Raw genomic sequence first — 19,855 nt, 5'->3', positions numbered from 1 at the left:
TGTACCTTTTCGGTGCAATTTTCTGGATATTGGAGTACATTTTCGTGAAAATGCTCGAAAAACACAAAATCGATTTGATACACCTCTAAACCATTATCAATTTGGCTCAATTTTGGACTGAAGACTTGTTTTTGCGTATGGATTGATAATTTGATGTGACACGGGTAGGTCAAAAGAAGTGAACAGGTCTAATATATATATACTTATTTCAGAGTCACTTGTTCGGCTGTTCTATTTTCGGTAAAAGTTCGGATTACCGAAGTTCAGCACAGTTTTACCGAAGTTCGGCTAATCTTTACCGAACGTTCGGTAAACATTACCGATGATTCAGTAGAGTTTATCGAACGTTCGGTATTTTTTTTTATGAACTTCGGTAATATGTTGCTGAACATTCGGTAATCTGAACTCTGAACGAAAATAGAACAGCTCTGAATACGGTACTTTATTTTAAGTCCGGCAAACTTTGCATAGTCTACTACATTTTTGACGTTTCAAGTCCCTAGCCAAGCCCAAGTCCCCGTTCAAAACGTATGAATACCCTATTTTCAAAAACTCTTAATTTTTCCATGTTTTTTTGTTTCATAAACCTTCCTTGGGGGAAAACTAACAAAACAAAGCTTAGACGACCCCAATCGGTCCATCTGCTCGCAAGTTATGCGCGGTCCCACATATGCCACTGCATTTTTATATATATAGACTAGCTGTCCCCGGCAAACTTTGTCTTGTCTACTGAGATTTTTTGATGTTTCATGTTCCTAGCCAAGTCCAGTCCCCGTTCAAAATGCATGGAAAATCGATTTTCAAAAACTCTCAATTTTTCCATGTTTTTTGCCTCATAAACCTTCCTAGGGTGAAAACTAACAGAACAAAACTTAGACGACCCTAATCGGACCTTCCGTTCGCAAGTTATGCGCGGTCCCACGTATGTCACTGCATTTACTAGCTGTACCCGGAAAACTTTGTCTTGCCTACTGCGTTTTTGACGTTTCAAGTTTCCATCCAAGACCAAGTCCCCGGTCACAAGACGTTTCCATGTTTTTTGCCTCATAAACCTTCCTTGGGTGAAAACTAACAGAACAAAACTAAGACGATCAAAATCGGACCTTCCGTTCGCAAGTTATGCGTGGTCCCACGTATGCCACTGCATTTTTATATATATAGATACAAGCTAACCCCGGCAAACTTTGTCTAGCCTACTGCGTTTTTTTGACGTTGCAAGACCAAATCCCCGTATGCAAATTGCATAAAAAAAACGATTTTCAAAAACTCAAAATTTGTCCATGTTTATGCCTCATAAACCTTCCCTGGATGAAAATTAACAAAGCAAAACTAAAATGACCCAAATCGGACCTTCCGTTTGCAAACTATGCGCGGTCCCACGTATGCCACTGCATTTATATATATATATATATAACTTCAAGCGTTTTGAGCGCCCCCTTAGGCTAAACCGATTTTGCTAAAATTTTGAACGTAGTTTCTGGGAGTCCAAAACAACTGATTGAGGAGGTAAGACTTGGCATTTTTCGAAATTTTTGTTTTCATATAAGTGTGGGCCACCTTAGGGTGGATCCTATACAATTGAATACGGGAGGCGTCCCTATGGAGCTGAATGTCAAAAAACACAGTAGGCAGGCAGTACGACGTTTGCCGGGACAGCTAGTGTGAAATAAAAAGAAAGCAGTGGTACAGATACTTATTTACTGTCACATGTGCTGCTGAATATGCAGCCAATGGTCCACTGCACGAATTTTTGCTGGCCTGCTTACTCTCATAGAAAATTTGACGTTTGGGAGGTGTCGGTAACGCTCAATCGTCAAATTCCAGGTGAGAGTAGCAGGCCAGCATAAATTCGTGCAGTGGACCATTATTGTTTGAATACAATGTCGTTCAAAAATGTTGTTGCTGCAAAACCGACGTGACTGACCCCCTCAATTTAACGGTCGACCATCAAAGAGAGCGAACCCTTCTGTCAAATCAGCGCAGACGTGAACCTCTTCCTATATGAACACACGGGGGTTTGGGATCAAGTGACACGTTATAGAAATGGCGATAGTGTTCGGCTATTTTTCATCATGGCGTCGCGGACAACAAATTTGAATTTGTTTGTTCTAGCTATCACGTCGGTTTGTCGGTGCTTGTACCACTGGATAAACGATATGAATCGTAATTTAGCACTGCTTTTATTGCATCTTTTCTGTTGCACACAGGGTGCAAAATGTTCATAGTCATTGACTGAAAACAGCACGAATTTGAATGATTCTGCACTGAATATTCAAAACAAACAAATTCATTTGCGCTCTCCCTTTTCACACAGTCATTCAATTCGTAGTCAATGAATATGAAGCCGATCGAGAAACATCTTCATAAGTACTCACGTTTATGGCTACGATTCCTTCCAAAAACACTCCACAACAATCAAATGGGAAAAGATCCATGTAAAACACCGTTAAATGGAATCGAAACGTTAATATTTTATCAGAAGTTTAACACTTTGCAGCTTGCTGACAAATATTCATTGACTTTCATTCAGTTGACAAACGAGTATCGAGCAGCTGAATATGAATATGCATGCAAGTGAATAAAAATTGCCGCTCGGTGAACTTCAACTCGTCTACTCGAAAATTTTGCGTCCTGAGTTGCACATAGGGTTCATTCACAAATGTCATAACGCCAAAATTGGCCTTTCTTGATACCCACCCACCCCCTCGTTACACTGTTTGTATGGAGAAAAAATATTTTTGTTCGAGCTGTAACACCATGAAGGACACCCACCCACCCCCTCCAGCGTTATGACATTTGTGAACAAGCCCATACATGATTTGTTAGTAGTTAACTGAGGCACTAGAGTGACCCAAAAATTAGCCTATTTAGGCGCGAACATACCGCCCTTTTGGAATATATAATACATATTCCAATTAATTCAGATTAGTTCAATTAATTGCAAATTAAAGACAATGTTTCTTCAATTCATTGTTTACTTGAAACTGTATAATAGCGATGTCTATACGTTTCCGTATTGTTGTTTTCACCACAGAATCTCTGTCTCTCTGATACGAACTTCTAATAATGTAGAACTATTGTGGCTTTCTCAGTCTAAGAGCATTGAAACGGCTAGTTTGGCATAGCCCGACGTTTCGGTCCCGTGTATTGGACCATTTTCAAGGGATAAGTAGTAAACCGTCTCTCGTTATGCGGTTTTTGAATGCAGTTTGAGAGTTGGAGCTCCTTGTAATGCCATTTAACATAAAACACATAAATTTTCCTTTTACTTTTTGGGAAGTAAAGTAAAAGGAAAATTTATGTGTTTCATGTTAAATGGCATTACAAGAAGCTCCAACCCTCAAACTGCATTCAAAAACCGCATAACGAGAGACGGTTGACTACTTATCCCTTGAAAATGGCCCAATACACAAGACCGAAACGTCGGGCTATGCCAAACTAGCCGTTTCAATGCTCTTAGACTGAGAAAGCCACAATAGTTCAACATTTCCTCCCAGTCGTATACCTCCTCCACTTCTAATAATGCTGATTGGATCACTGTTGCTAACGATTACATAATTTCACTAACTTCACTTGCTGGTTTTCAAACGGTGATGCTGCTTTGTTTGAATACCTAACTAAATGTTTCAGGTTTCCATATACAGTATTTTTCTCGCCTAATGCCTCTCTACAATGCACTCCCATATTTACAAATAGCAAATCAAACTGAACTGGATCCTCATTCATATGATGCGATGGGTTAGATGAGGAACTACTTCGACACTGAAATTTGTCTCCCATGGGTGGCCATATAGCCGAGGCGGCAAACGCACGGGTATTCAGCATGACCATGCTGAGGGTGACGGGTTCGATTCCCGGTCGGTCCAGGATCTTTTCGAAAAGGAAGTTTCCTTGACTTCCTTGGGCATAGAGTATCTTCGTGCCTGTCACACGATATACGCATGCAAAATGGTCATTGGCAGAGGAAGCTCTCAGTTAATAACTGTGGAAGTGCTCATAGAACACTAAGCTGAGAAGCAGACTTTGTCCCAATGAGGACGTTACGCCAAGAAGAAGAAGAAGAAGAAGAAGAAGAAGAAGAAGGGTGGCCAGACCACTGAGCAACTCTTCCTGTGAGCGACCAAGAAGAATTCTCGCGCTTAGTATCATACTAGCGTACCTAAAATGATCGATTTCTCTACATCAATTTTTTCTTCGTTTAATAACGTGGCCGCAAATCATTTTGGGTTAATTTTGTTGTTTTAAATGCTAGTCCTAGTTGGCAGCCAATTAATCGTCCCATAATAAAATTAAAAATTTCCATAAATAATTTGAAAATTGCCAATAAATAAATAGGGGTTATTATTGCTTCCAATAATAAACTATATAAGTTCCATAATCAATTCAAAAAGCGCATAAATAAATCAAAACTTCCCATAAATAATTGGTTTTCGAGCAATAAAAAATGTCAGAATTTCCACAAATAAATAATTAATAAACTATATTTTTTCCAACAAAAAATTTCGAACATACTAGATTATAGAACTATGATAAAAAAAACTGAAACTATTGTACAATTTAACAGACAGTCGCTTGCTGTTCGAACTCGCTAACGCTCGTCGGACTTTAAAAAAGGTTAACATCTCTGTTTGCAGTATACCGTGCAAATTCTTGAATCTGTGGATTGCCTAGAACCGAATCGACGCAGTTACGGCGCATCGGTTTTCGGAAACTTCGGCGGCCTTCTGCCGCCTCAGTTCGTCAATCCTCTATGCGGCTTCGCCGCATGGCTCAGCTGATGATTTTACTTTGCACATTAGTTCGTATTTATTTCTAAATTTTCAATTGCTTTTTTGATGTTTTTTAATTGGAAATTTTTGAATTATGTATGGAAACATCAGATTTATTTGTTGATATACATATTTGTGGAAATTCTGACATTTTTTATTGCTCGAAAATCAATTATTTATCGGAAGTTTTGATTTATTTATGCACTTTTTGATTTGTTTATGGAAATTTTGTAGTTTATTATCGCTCCCACCCCTACTTTTTTATTGGCAATTTCTGATTTTGTTATGGAAAATTATCACTTTTTATGTCCCGGAATAATCCGAAGAGAAAATCGATGAGGAGAAATCGATCATTGTAGATGCGCTCGTATGATATTGTGGTTTTAACGGCTACTTGTGTTCCACCGGTCACTCCACAGTAGCCGTTCTAAAAAGAGTAACTTAAAAATGAGCTTAAACATTTCTAGAAAATGCGCCATTTACTATAAATGTTTAATAATGTTTCCATTATGGACGACAAATTCCTCCCGTTCCTGTGTTGTTTACCTCCGAACTGATCGCACTGACGAATCATATGACCTTGTCCGCAACAATCACATGAGTGATGACGATTGGGCTACATGGCTTGACTCATGAGCTTCACAGAGCTGGGTACCACTTTCGAATGGCCTGTCTTCAGACAATGAAAGCATAACCCATTGTGCTTCAAGAGTCGCCATTGCACAATGGTCCACGAACCAGATTTACGAGGAAAGATGGATTCAGCGCCTTCAAATGGTACAAATACGGTCTTCTACAAAGTTGTCCCACTTTTCAATGTGCCTGAAAATTTGGCTAATCTATATTTTCAAAGAAATTGGAAACCAAACTTTTTTATTTGCAAGAATAACTGTATACATTCTTCGGAAAAGTTGTAGGTCTTTCAGTTTTGAGCAAGTTTGCTGAAGACAGTTTTTATGTAGCTTCAAAATTGTGGGCTTCATGGCCGAGTGGTTAGCGGCGTCAGTCGTTTAGGTGTCTCGTAAGCCTCGGAGTGTGGGTTCGATTCCCGCTCCAGTCGGGGAAAACTTTTCGTCAAACGAAAAATTCTCCACTGGGCCACTGGGTGTTATATGTGTTGTCCGTTGCCAAATGTTAGCATTGTTCAGTCTGTAGATGCCGCAAGGTCGAAGACGGTGTAATTATCTTTTTAAAATTGAGCGATCTAGAGATATTTTTCTGAATTAGCTTAGCTTAAAATTTCTCGTCAAAGTAGTCTGAGAACCACTTTTAGAGCTTCCAAGAACGCGCATTTTCGTGCATGGAGAATGTTGCTACGTCATTCCGTTCAAAAGATATTGATGATTTTCTTTTTAAAATAGGCTCTTTTCAAGTTTTTTTTTACTTGAGTTACAATTACTAGTTACTACTACACAACTACTAATTACTAATTTTTTATATGTTTTATAACAACATTTCTTCTTTTGAATGCGAGCAAAAGTTATTTTTTTTATTTTTGCGTCAACCCATTATATCACCTTTTCAAAAAAGCAATGATTTTTTTTAAGAAAAACACCTGTAACTATTGATGAAAAATCGAAATTGAAAAAGTTAATGCAAGAAAACCGGTTTTTCTTGAACCACCCTTACCTAGTTCAGAAAAATATCTCTAGATTGGTCAATTTAAAATCTGCATAAAAACTGTCTTCAGAGAATTTGCTCAAAATTGATAGATCTACAACTTTTCCAAAGAATGTATAAATTTATTCTTGCAAATAAAAAGGTTTGGTTTTAAATTTCTTTGAAAATATGGACCACCCTTATTTTCATGGACATTGGAAAGAGGGCCTTATTATTCGGGACACTTTTGTAGAAGACCGTATTTTTCTAAAAAATCATTTGAAGATGCTGAATGCATCGTTCCCCGTAAATCTGGTTCGTGGACCACTGTGCATTGCGCATTTGCTCGTGATATTGCAAATTTATTGCAAGGCCAAATGCCATGTGGTTCACTGCACTATAAACATTGTTTGCCCTTCTTCTCGTCGAGCACTTTCGGAACTTATTCTGATGATTTGTTTGTAGCACTTACTTAACTTGGCCAATTAGGAATTGACGCGATTAGGCAATAGATTCGATTGCTGTGGTTGGATGCTCGACTGATTCCAGTTCGACCTCATACGCAAGAATTCCATTTCCGCGAGCCGTTTTTGTGAACGGTTGGACTATGGTGCAGAGCTCCAAAAACACGTACGGAATTTCTCACAACGCTTGTTCAAGATAAATAGCTCCTGTTGCGAACACTTACTTCTCACGTAATTGCACTTCCTGAAGTAGAAGTCGAACGAGTAGCAATTTGCGCCGAAAAGGGATCGGTAAGGATGATATCAGGTATCAGCAACGCGACTGAGAGGGAGACCACCGAGTGCTACGACGAATTGAAAAGTTTTTCTAATCGAAACGAATGATTAGAAAAGTTTATGAAACGGTTGAAGTGACTTATTCAAATGTTGCATGAATGTGTATCATTGAAACGAAATTGTATGTCCCTGCACATCACAATGCATAAGTGTAAAAAGAACCTATAGCACATTAAAGGTAGCTGGTGATACAATACGACATTGAAATGCACGATAAATGCATCCTCAAAAACATCAAAATCAACACAAGCAGAAAACTAGCTTTGAGTGACTGCTTTCTTAAAAACTCATACAACTTTGTGTAGAAGAGTCACTGTGGACATCCCAAATTGGGGGGCATGTGAGTTCACATGAATAGGCATGATTGCCCGACGAACATCACGGATTTGATAATAGACAATCGTTTAAGGCGAAACTGGAAGCATTTCCTCATATTTTTGGTTTTTGATTTTTTTTTAAATAACGAAGCAATATTTAAAAAATCGGTTTTCGTACACATGTACCGTATGGATCAAGGTATCTTCTGATTTTTTTTGTGGTGGAAAATGTTTCCCATTTTCTCAAAAACCGTTTTTTTTTGTGAAATTTTATTCAAATATGGTTTCCGCAAAAACGAAAATATTTTTCACCACAAAAAAAATCAGGAGATACCTTGATCCATACGCTACATGTGTACGAAAACCGATTTTGAAAATATTGCTTCGTTATTGAATAAAAAATAAAAAAAAAACCAAAAAGTGAGGAAATGCTTCCAGTTTCGCCTTAAGTACACTCAGCCGTATTTTGCTACAAATATTCGTTATGTTCAATCTTCTGTAAGTTTGGAAGTTCTCAATATTTTTGGTTGAAAATTTCACCACTTAATCCACAGTCGGACTTGGTCATACTGTTTTTAAAAATCCGTATTTTAGTGAAAATTTGGAATATCTTTATGGAAATTTCAGCGTCAAATAATATAGGAAATGGTGTGATGAAAATTTAAACTGTTTTCATCCAGTGGTTTGGGCCACAGCTATCGTCAAAGTTGAAGTATTAATTTAACTGCCTACAGTTTTCATTTGGTTTTGACCATGCTAAAAGGCTGGTGTAGCTATTTTATTTGATCTTTTCTGTTGCACATAGATGAAATGTTAGTTGATGACTGGGGCACTAGGGTGATTAAAAAATGAGCATATTTAGGCACGAACAAATGTGAATCAGCTTTACGTGTTCAACGTGATGCGAAATGCATTTAAGTTAAAATACACGTTAATACAAAAAAAAACGTGATGCGAATTCAACCAAAATGTCGTTAACTAATGTAAAACACATATTTGTGCAGTCTACATTTACCATAATTACTATAATAGTAACAGATATCGGTTTGTCTATTGCCGATAATGAACTTGCTATCTTACTATTTTTTTTTCAATAGTGAAAAAAATAAACAAATATTCCATAATATTTGAAACATGTTGCAAAATTGTATATTTCAAATAGTGAAAAATAATCGTTTAAAAAATAACCAACAATGTTATTTGGCTTGGATAACCAAATAAGGTTTGCAGAAGCATGTTGATATCTATTGAACGAAATTGGTTGAAAATACAACTGAAGGTTGGCGAGGCCTTGTGCGAGAAAGTAATGCTCAGTCTGCGAGATTGTATCGAAATTTAAAATGACTTTTATATGTCTTGACGCAAGCTTTTTACGGAAAGAAAATGTGCGGGGAACTGAAATTAACATGATTCTCATTGCAATGGATAGCATTTTCAAGCATATGCATGACAGAGTTCTTGCATTTGAGAATTAAAATTGAATTATTAACTGAAAATTCACAGATAAAGGTGTATAGTTGATGATCAAATTCCTCTAATTGTGTCTATTATATAAACAATGAGACATGTTGTTTTCTTTTCGTTGTATATAACCCAAAATATAAATCAAAACTGCAATCTACATACATAGAAATACTATAGAAAAAAAATAAAAACTTGGTGACCTTACACTGGATCTGAAAATCCAATGAATGTGAGAGTCTGGACGACAAAAAAAAGCTTTCATGATTTTTAATAAGTTGAAATACAATTATACAAGATCAGCTGACATCAAATTATTGTAATTTTATTTAAAACAAAAAAATATTAAAAAAAATTGTAATGCCATTATGACAATGATTAGAGTCTGAAGTATGAATCGTACGAGACTTTACACAACAAAAGCAAAAACAATAATAGTTTTAATTTAGTTTATTGTATGTATCTTGTGAATCTTATTGTTAGTACTGTACTATAATATGTGATTCTCACTGCTCGTAATGTATTTTCAGTTGTTAAATATTTCCAGCGTATAAACACAGATCAATAACTAACACGTGAATAATTATATTGTTTCATCAATAAATACATTTAAATAAATTAAGGAATAAATGAGAAACGAATTATGAAGAAAGATTTCCATGCAACTGCCAAACATCGTCTTAATGATTGAAACATATCAGTTGCAAAAATCTTTCGTCAAAACTTTTAAACATATATTTTAAATGCAGATGACAACCGATGATTCTTACTGTAGTAAACTTTTGTGTTATCTGAATGCTTCCTTCGTTGGATTGGGCCCCCTCTCTTTCTACTTAGTATAAACTTCTTCGGTAAATGTTTCGTTTGGTTTACCTTACGCTAATTTTCACTTTTTTATATGTTTTGTTTTGTAGCACAAAATTAATATTATTGCAATACAACCACAAGCAACAGCCACATGAATACACCCTTCTATAATTGGATGATGTAGTGAATCATTTATTGTGTAGTTAGAAGACAGTTTGTAGCTTGATTAAGTATACCATCGTAGTATGCCTAATTGTGTTCGATAGCAGCTGTTTCATTACTAGTTTTGTTGCATGCAACATTGTGCTTTATTTGTATCCAAGAAAATCATGACTAATGATAGATTCGTCCACAGGTACCTACTTCAATTGCATAATGTTTATGGTTGCATCATCTGTAGTTCTTACCGTTGTGGTATTAAATTACCATCACAGGACGGCCGACATTCATGAAATGCCACCTTGGGTATGATTTTTTGATATGCTGTGAGCGATGTTAGTTTTCAGCAACTCTTATTCATATTAACAGATCAAATCAGTTTTTCTTCAATGGCTACCGTGGATTCTGCGTATGGGCCGCCCTGGGAAAAAGATTACAAGGAAAACTATTCTGCTCTCAAATCGCATGAAGGAGCTCGAATTAAAGGAACGATCATCAAAATCCCTGTTAGCGAACGTGTTAGATATTGAAGATGATTTTAGACTTGCAAGCGCTGGACTTACAGGCTCAACTACGGCAATCAGCACTTCAGGGTAAGCATCAATTACAACATTCCTTTGAATAAGGTTGGGATATTTTTTTTTTCTAACATCATTCTGCAGTGCACATTCCAACATTTTGGTGGAGAATTTGAATCTCTATTTTCTTAGACATGCGACTGTTATATTTATGTTGGTTTAGGGTAATGGTTTCCAGTCTGTTGTAATAAAAACCTGATTTAATCCACATATGTTGAACAGAACCCTTCTTACACTCATTAAGTTTATTGCTGTATTATTGATATTTGAGGCTTTCCACGAAGCAGCACGAAAAAAATCCAGTTTTTTTTCTTAAATTTTGCATTTTTGATTTGCATATAATTTTTCACAGCTGTTCTAATCAATACCTTCATGATATTTTGTGAGAATAAAGTTCATTCTGTTAGCTACCATCTGTAGAAATTTCATAATGGTAAAAAAAATGTACAAAAAAGTTATGGTACTTTGAACATTTTCGGTTGTGTGTTTTTTAGAGTGTATGACGAATTCACACAAACTCGCCGTAGGGGTTTGGCAAAACTGTCTCAGAATCCGATGGAATTTCTTAGGTATAAAGACTACGTATTTTAAAGCAAGATTGCGTACTTTGTTTTTTTTTTTTTAAATTTATCTAGACTAATATTTGAGAATGGCTAAAGTAACCGTTTTTTACTCAGTATAACTTGAAAATTACATTACCTACAAAAAAGTTATGTATGGGTGACTTTTAGATAATCATGTGTAGTTTTTTTTATTCTTAACCACTTAACTTAATTCACAGCTCTTTTGTCCACTAGGGGCACTACGTGAGCGATTCCAATTTGCAGCTGCATTTATAACATTTATGTGCAACGCCTAAATGTATTCTATTCTAATTCTACTATATCTAACTGGCAACCTATGTGCTGCTTTCACTTTCCTACCGTGTCCAAGGTAGAATGATGAGTACGAGGCACGGTGTGTTGAAACAGGATTATTATCGCACTTTCATGAACCTTAAATATTTTTTCGTTATAAGTTAGCCTTCGCAGTATATATTAAGATTCTGGAGGTCAAAAAATCTTTTATCGGGGAAAATTAAAATAAATTCGATTTTAGTAGTTTACCACTTTTCTCATATAAATATGGTATTACGCAAATCTGATGAACCTAAACTCCGCAAGAAAAAGTCCCTTTTCGAATTATAAATTTGAAACCATTTAGAGAGAAACTAATGCAAAAGTATTTACAACGAGTTTAAATTTGTTCGGCGTTCGTTTCATGTGTCCAGCCCACTACAGTCTGCCGAAAGTCATAAATCATAAAAGTCTACATTCCTTCCATATGTCTGGTACATAGATATTTGTAATGGAGGAAAACAAATACTTCTCATTAGTGCGACTCATACATTTGAGGAAACACCATAAACCTGTGACTAGTGCCATTTGCAGCACATACCCGTCATGTGCTAATTTGCCTGAAATTGCGGGTATTAGTCGCACATACTTTGCATGCCACACCATGTAACGATACACCTAAAGGACGATCAGACGGCCATGAAAGATGATTGTATTGCATGGTGACTTAATCACGCGTATTTTTTTACATTCATGATTACTGTAAATTTAGTTGTTTTGAGCTTGTTTAGCAGAAATACTGATAGCACTTCGAATATAATAAGAACTTTTATGTATATTGTGCTCTGATTTTGCAGGGCTCGATGTTTTACTAAAAAGTGAAAATATATCCTACTAGCTGTACCCGGCAAACTTTGTCTTGTCTACTGCGTTTTTTGACGTTTTAAGTTTCTAACCAAGACCAAATCTCCGGTCCCCGGTATGGAAGATCGATCAAAAACTATTAATTTTTTATTTTTTTATGCCTCATAAACCTTTCTTGAGTGAAAACTAACAGAACAAAACTAAGACGACCAAAATTGGACCTTCCGTTCGCAAGTTATGCGCGGTCCCACGTATGCCACTGCATTTTTATATATATAGATGAATACTTTTGTACGCATGTTGGACACATAGGTTGCCTATGTTAAGTAATGCAAGATCTGTACTACTTAAGTACTCCATCAAACTGGAGCCTCTCAAGTTAATGTCTGAGCTGCCCCAGATGATATGGTGAGCATTAGCATCACTGCCAACAATTAGCGGAAGGCCTTTTGAAGTGCAGTATGCGATGACTTGTTTGAAAGCATCCGTAGGGGGTGGTTCATCATGTGGTAAATACACAGAACAATAGACGTATTTCCTGTTGAGGTTTCCAACAGATACATCAATTGTGATAGCACATACATCTCTGGTGGTTAGTTCAGAGATGAGTGTAGCAACTCTTGCGTTGTTGACAAGCACACAGGCTCGAGGCATGACACGCGAGTTTGCCATTTCCTGTTTACTGAAAGTGGCAAACACCGGGTTCACAAGGTTTCCTAGATAGAAATTTCCCTTACGAAAGTAAGGTTCTTGTACCAAGGCCACTTGGGCTGTACCATTTTGCATAAGTCTGCAAAGATTGATCGTTTCTGTTCTTTTATGCTGAAGATTGATCTGAGCTATCCTAACCGTAGCCACTACCCAAACTAGGTAAGATTAAACTCTTTGCAACAACAGCACAACAAAGAACAGCAACAATAAAACCAAATCGGTATCGATTGGAAAACGCCAAAGGCGAGGATACACAGAATACACTGTGTAAACCGCATAATTCGAAACCATATAGGTGAAAATTTAAACTAATTAACAACATCTTCATAATCCCGCCCTTATTTAGCCTCAAGTGAGACTAAAGAAGGGCAGCTGGTTGTCTCGGAGAAACACAAGGTCCACTGCACCATTGCTCCGGTTAGCGCAGTAAGGGCTACATACTGTGGAGGGCGCCCTGGTACTCCACAGGCTCCGTTAGCGGTTAGGTTTTTATTAGACCCCCCTAGCCATTCATTCCTAGGCACGGTAAGCATAAAGCCGCATCACACCATGAATTAGGGGTCACCTGTTGGTGGATTCTTACCACCGGAACAGGCGGTCCGTAGTGTTATTCTTAGCCAATTGAGACAATCGCTGTGTCGGTACACTACACAGCTATCTAGGCTGATCGAGAAAAGAAGTTAATATTGATGATCAACTTCATACGGACTCGAACAGCCGTAGCATAATCATATGAGAAAAGCGGTAAACTACTAAAATCGAATTTATTTTAATTTTCCCCGATGAAAGATTTTTTAACCTCCAAAATCTTAATATATACTGCTAAGGCTAACTTATAACGAAAAAATATTTTAGGTTCATGAAAGTGCGATAATAATCCTGTTTCAACACACCGTGCGAGGATGTTGATGTGTGGCTGCTGTTCCTTTTACCAGTCCGATTGAGGGTCCATTATGATTTGCCATTTCGCCGATATCCAATTATCCGGGTCCATTAGAGCTATGAGAGCTCATAAGAAGGTCAGGTGCCAGCCGCTCTCGGGGGGAAGAGCAACTGACGAAGTGCCGAGGCTGGGATCAAACCCATGACCATCCGCTTATAAAGCGAACGTATGGACCACTACGCCACGGGCCCCGGCGTGTGTACTTTCATAACATTGAAAAATGTCAATACGCTTGAAAAGTTAAAAAAAAAATGCAAATAAGAAAAATTATTTCAATTTGCAAAACATGACATTTTTGTAATTATTGAAAATTTTGCCATATATCGCAAGATGGGCACTTTGGAAGGAAAGCATTTCTGAGATACCGTGATTTCGGGTGAAATTGATCAGTGGAGTGAAATGTCGATCAATTTTGTGAGGGTCATTTTTTTTTGTTAAAAATATTGCTTTAAACTTAAAACAATTTGTAGAAAATGACAATCATCTAAAGGATTATTGAATGATGAGTTACATGTTTTAAAGTCAATTAGTCACATTTTTCTGTATTAAATTCAATATTTTCCGTAATTGCGTGTTTGGCGAATTTCAAAGACTCTTTAAAACTTTTGTTACTGTGGCTGTATCGCACATGTAATGAATACTCGAATAGGTGCTTTTAGCTGCCAAGTATTTGCTAAATACGATTTCATCATCAAAAATTTTATAAATATTCAAATTTATACATAAAATTGCACTTTTCCGGAAGTAATCACATTTTCAGTATGGAAAGTGCATACTCTAAGGCGTTTTCTTGAAATTTATTAAACTTAAAACTTAAATAATTAAAAATTGAGAAAATTCGTAAAAGTTTTGCGTAGCATTTCGCATTCTGGGGTGGTTAATTCAGGTGGAAAACATTTTTTGGCACATGCAAAGGTATTTCAATTACTCATCAATTTCATCCCGAAAGCAAAATTATTGATTTTTTATTTTAAATGATATTTACCTATTGCAATAAAATGATTTGTAGTAAAAGTTTCAATCTCATAAAATGATGAGAATCGTGGTCGTACTTGTTTTATTGCTTTGAGTTTGACTTTCTGTGGTGGCCCGTGTTTACGTTAGATGATAGCAACTAAATTACTTTGATCCATTTTGAAATCTATGTTTAATGGTTGGTGTGCGGTTCTCCGAAATATGATTAATTTGATTTCGCAAATGGGTATTCCAATTTATTTTTTAACTTTTTTCAGCGTGTAGGAATCTATTTTTCAATGTTACAATTTTTTACTTGAAAGTTCACACAATTTCCTTAAAGTTACCCATACCACACTTGTTTGTAGGTCATGTTATTTTTAAGTAACATTGGTTTTTAAAAATAGTAAAAAACTTAAGCCCTTTTCAAATATTAGTGTAGAATGAACAACAAAGTATGCAAAGTTGTTTTAAAGTACATAGTCTTCATACCTACAAAATTCCATTGAATTCTGAGAGAGTGCTGCCAACCCCAAAATCGAGTTTGCGGGAAATTCGCCATAAACTCTAAAAAAACACGCAACCAAAAATGTTCAAAGTACCATAACTTTGTTGTACATTTTTATAAAAAAAATTACAGATGATAGCTAACAGAATGAACTTTATTCTCACAAAAAAAAAAAAAACACGCAGGTGAAAAATAGCTTTTTGAGGTACCTATTTAATTTTTAGTAACAAAATTCAGTTTTTTTCAAAAGAAAACTAAATAAAATTTTCAATGTGTATTTTCCTGACAGCTGCCATATATTATTCTACAACTTTGCTGAAAACCACCTTTCCGATCGAACAAGCCATTTCCGTGTTTTAATTTTTTATTTGCTTGTGTTCCATTTTTTCAAAGACCCTATTTGAAAGTTAGTCGAGACAAAGTATGAGCTTTTGATGTGAAAAAATGGTTTCTCACATAAAAAGGAATAGTATACAAAAATATCAAGTAAAAAAACATCGATTAAAATGGATTCGTGCTGGTCCGTGGAAAGCCTCAGTAATTTCTTCCATATGGTCGGGGTTCTGCTAAACCGAACTAAACGCCAAAAAGATAATTCCGAGATAATTAAGCTTAAAGTTCAACCACTCACAAATAAACATCAGCGGAGATTAATAAGGGGCCGTTCATAAACCACGTAGACTGTTTGGGGGGAGGGGGGGTCTAGCAAAAGTCTACGCTCCATACAAATTTTAAATTTTTTGTATAGACAAAAGTCTACGAGGGGGGAGGGGGGTCTGAGATGGCCAAATTTTGGTCTACGTGGTTTATGAACAGCCCCCAAAAACTTTTTCACACACTATATGAGCCTTGACACTTGCAAGCCTTCATTAACCATCAGAAATTAAGAATACATGTAAATTATTTGGAATCATTGATATAATTACATTTTATTTCTTGGTACTTTGCACTCAGTTCACTCTGGCTAATCAAAAACATTAGAAAATGGTTTATAGTTCAGTTTGGCTGAATGTGTTTTTTTTGTTTTAGGTAAAACCAGTTGGACAGTGAAAAATATCTCGATTTTTCATCGTCTATCAAGTTGAAATCGATATCACTCACAATCCTTTACATGAATCAAAAAGGACGCGTATAGTATGGTAGCACGAAGGTCTCAAAAAAGTTTGAAATATGAACGACGGAAGAACTCCCAGCTCAGCTTTTCCCATTCATGCTTTTTCTTCATAAGCGGTGCATGTGGAGGCACAGTGCAAGAGTGATTATGTCAAACGATGTCCTTGCATACCCTGAGGTCCTGAGATGTGAATGTGGAGCAATTTGTGTATTTCAAATTTATGCTGGTCGAAGAAAACCATGAAAATGTTCTGCCAAAGTGCACTAAGTACAAAAAAAGTTTTCAAAAATTTGAAAGAGATTCGAACTTGGATCATCTGAGTGATAACCAAGCGCGTTACCTCTAGGTCATATTACCTTGCTGAAGGTCAGTCGTTAAGTCTGAATCAAGTTCTAAACATTCGTTTCAAGGATGGTTTTCGTGAAAACGCCATTTTTCGATCAGCCAAAGCGAACCAAGTGTTTGATTTTTTTCAAGCTTTATTAATCTAATTAGGCTTGTTGTTCAATGACGGCTCCTGTGTTAAATTACAAGTATGAGGTGTATCGACATAACGCTGGTATTAAAAACCAGTTGGTTTTTGTATTGTTGAGAATAAATTGATTTTAAAATGCTGTGGACTTGGTTCGGTCTGGCTGAATATGATTTGGAAAAATGGCAATCAGCGCCATCGAAACATAATTGGTTCCTCCCACACTCATATTTCTAATAAAGTGTTCATTTCTCTCACAGATTGTTTCTATGAGTCGGTTAGAAGTTAAAAATCTGACGGCGATGAGGAAAACTTGAAGTGTTCATCACCTGGACCAAAACTAAAATATTTCGCTGATTCTATCGAATGGTTTACAGTTCACTCTGGTTGGATGCAACATGATGTTTTGTATGTTCCGCCAAACAGAAATTTTGAATTTACTCCACGAAAAGCTGTCAGAATTACTGAATTTTTACATGGAAGGAAGATCATCATTTTCTTCACTTAATGGTTAAGAAAACTCAATTTTTCAAAAAAATGGTCTTTGGTTCGGTTTAGCAGAACCCCGACCATATGTTCATTTAGGACATCTGAGCAGTCGATGTCTGGGGGATTGTGATAAACTGCTAGTTAAAAGGGGGTTCCACCACCGCGAACTCAAGAAGTAGATATTTTGTGTGGTTCACGTTACCAAATAGTGTAGACATTTTCACAATTTCACAATTCAGATTGGATTTGAATCAAATACATATGCCACCACCATGTCTATTTCGATCATTTCGTAGCAAACTATAACCTTTCATGGAAATCATTTGGTTAGTTATAACATCACTCAGCCAGGTTTCAGTCATGCAAATAATATCCATTTTGCTATCAATAAAGTTGTATTTCAGCTCATTGAACTTCGTGAACTTACGCGCGCAAAGGCTTTGAACATTTACAGTGTCGGACAAAACAATAAGACCAGCGGTCCTATTTCATACAAAATGGCCAAGTTTGACGATATGGTACTCGGTTTCTAGTAAACCGATTTGGCTGAAATTTTGACAGCCGACTTCGAATTACGGGAATTTTGATTTGTATTAAATTTATTGAGTTCTATTCACTACTTCCAAAGTTACAGATATACGGTGCGACAAAATTCTAACACCAGATTTTTATGATGGTTATTTGTTGCCAATTCCATAAAAATGTCCCCAAGTTTAAATGGCATCCTTAATTTTAGTACTTGTTTATCAATCATCAAGTATCAGATACTCTCAAATATCCTTTGGTGATGGTAATCTGAAAGTGGTCCTATTATTTTGTCGTTTCGTATATCTGTAACTTTTGATGTAGTGAACAGAACTCAATCAATTAAATACAAATCAAAATTCACGTAACTCCATGGCGGCTGTCAAAATTTCAGCCAAATCGGTTCACTAGAAACCGAGCATCAGATCGTCAAACTTAGCCATTTTGTATGAAAAATGGCTGGTGGTCTTATTATTTTGTCCGACACTGTATATGACACAAGTTCATTTTATCATCGGTCAAAATAGCTTTGGAATCAACATAGACGCAGAGACGTTGTTTTGAACTTATTATCCGTAGCCATTGAGATCTATCAAGAAACCCAAAAGAGACCCATTCAGCAACATCGACAAAACAAACCAGCATCAATGAAGAAGAAACTTAACCTAATACTTGTTCCGTAAGGAACAGGCCGCAAACGAGTGCGACTCTAATTGCATTGGACGCCCGACGCTGATATTGCCATACTGTGGCTTTCCACCTGCCTTTTCATTCCAACTGTTCTCTACAGATAACCTAAACCAATCGCCGCACGCAATCATCAGTATGTAATCCTCGACACGACCCACCCTGCCTACGCTGCTGCGACCGTGAGTTCCCACCGCAACCGTAAATGTCACCTGTGAGTGGCAGGGAGAGGCTCCCACCATCGTCACCGTCGCCAGTGTGGTAACTCATCTGAAACTCACCCCAGCAGGGTGGTGAGTTCAACTTGCGCTCCTTCGAGAAGATTCCCCCCGCGTCTGGAACACATGTAGCGATATTGCGCGAATGTTCCAGGCGAAAACCGTGCGCATATAAATATGCGACAAGTTCGACCGCACAGTTCAGTCTTGATTCAATCATCCGCGAATATACATCGAGTGTCAAGTGAACAGTAGTGAACAGCAGTGTAAATAGTAGTAGTAGTGTTCAGTGGGGTCTCCAGTTAGCCTAGTGGTTAAGGCTATGGATAGCCAATCCGGAGACGGCGGGTTCGATTCCCGTTCTAGTCGGGAAAATTTTCTCGACTCCCTGGGCACAGTGTATCATTGTACTTGCCTCACAATGTACAAATTCATGCAATGGCAGGCAAAGAAAGCCCTTCAATTAATAACTGTGGAAATGCTCAAAGAACACTAAGTTGAAGCGAGGCAGGCCAAGTCCCAGTGGGGACGTCGTGCCATAAAGAAGAAGAAGAAGTGTTCAGTAGTAAGTGTATTCAGAGGAAGTAAAGTTAAGTAAAGTAGTGATTAGCAGACACAGTGTTGTGTTATTCCATTCATCCGAATCCCGAGTGATACAGTCCACCCGACCCGACCGGAGTCGGCCCTGGATACGCGCCAACATAGTGGTTCTTTGAACCGAATCCAGTTCCGCCCCGTTGTGGAAAGGAATCGACACCGCCACTCGACGAGAGCTATTCCGGCACGCTGCGTGGCATCCTAGCCAGAGCGTGTATTCCAGAGGTTTCTGCTGATCATCACCGTCATCCGACACGTCTGCGTGGTGCCCTCACCAGGACGTGTACCGCCCGTGAAGTGATCAACGACATCGCCGTTCATCCCGAGTATTTCCGGCACGTCTCTCTGGCTACGAACCAGGCCGTGTATTTCAAAGAGGAGTCCGTTGATCACTATTTTCGCCCGACCATCTGACACGTCGCCGTGGTCACTGAACCACAAGTGTAT

At 37.3% G+C, this 19,855-nt stretch overlaps 1 protein-coding gene across 9 annotated transcripts in view; it reads left to right on the top strand.

The window, feature by feature from the left end:
• The window catches only part of LOC109407097 (neuronal acetylcholine receptor subunit alpha-7), a 349,591-nt gene that overhangs the window by 287,129 nt on the left and 42,607 nt on the right, over positions 1-19,855 (top strand). For all 9 annotated transcript variants that reach the window (XM_062851756.1, XM_062851750.1, XM_062851749.1 and 6 more), the window contains 2 exons: positions 10,109-10,218; positions 10,282-10,505. In XM_062851756.1, coding sequence (XP_062707740.1) covers positions 10,109-10,218; positions 10,282-10,505 — 334 coding nt within the window. The remainder of the gene's footprint in view (positions 1-10,108; positions 10,219-10,281; positions 10,506-19,855) is intronic.

This window comes from Aedes albopictus, chromosome 2 (genome assembly GCF_035046485.1).
Source record: "Aedes albopictus strain Foshan chromosome 2, AalbF5, whole genome shotgun sequence".
Classification (NCBI taxonomy): Eukaryota; Metazoa; Arthropoda; class Insecta; order Diptera; family Culicidae; genus Aedes; species Aedes albopictus.
Note: the sequence above shows the minus strand (reverse complement) of the source record. Positions and strands in the feature narration are given on the sequence as shown.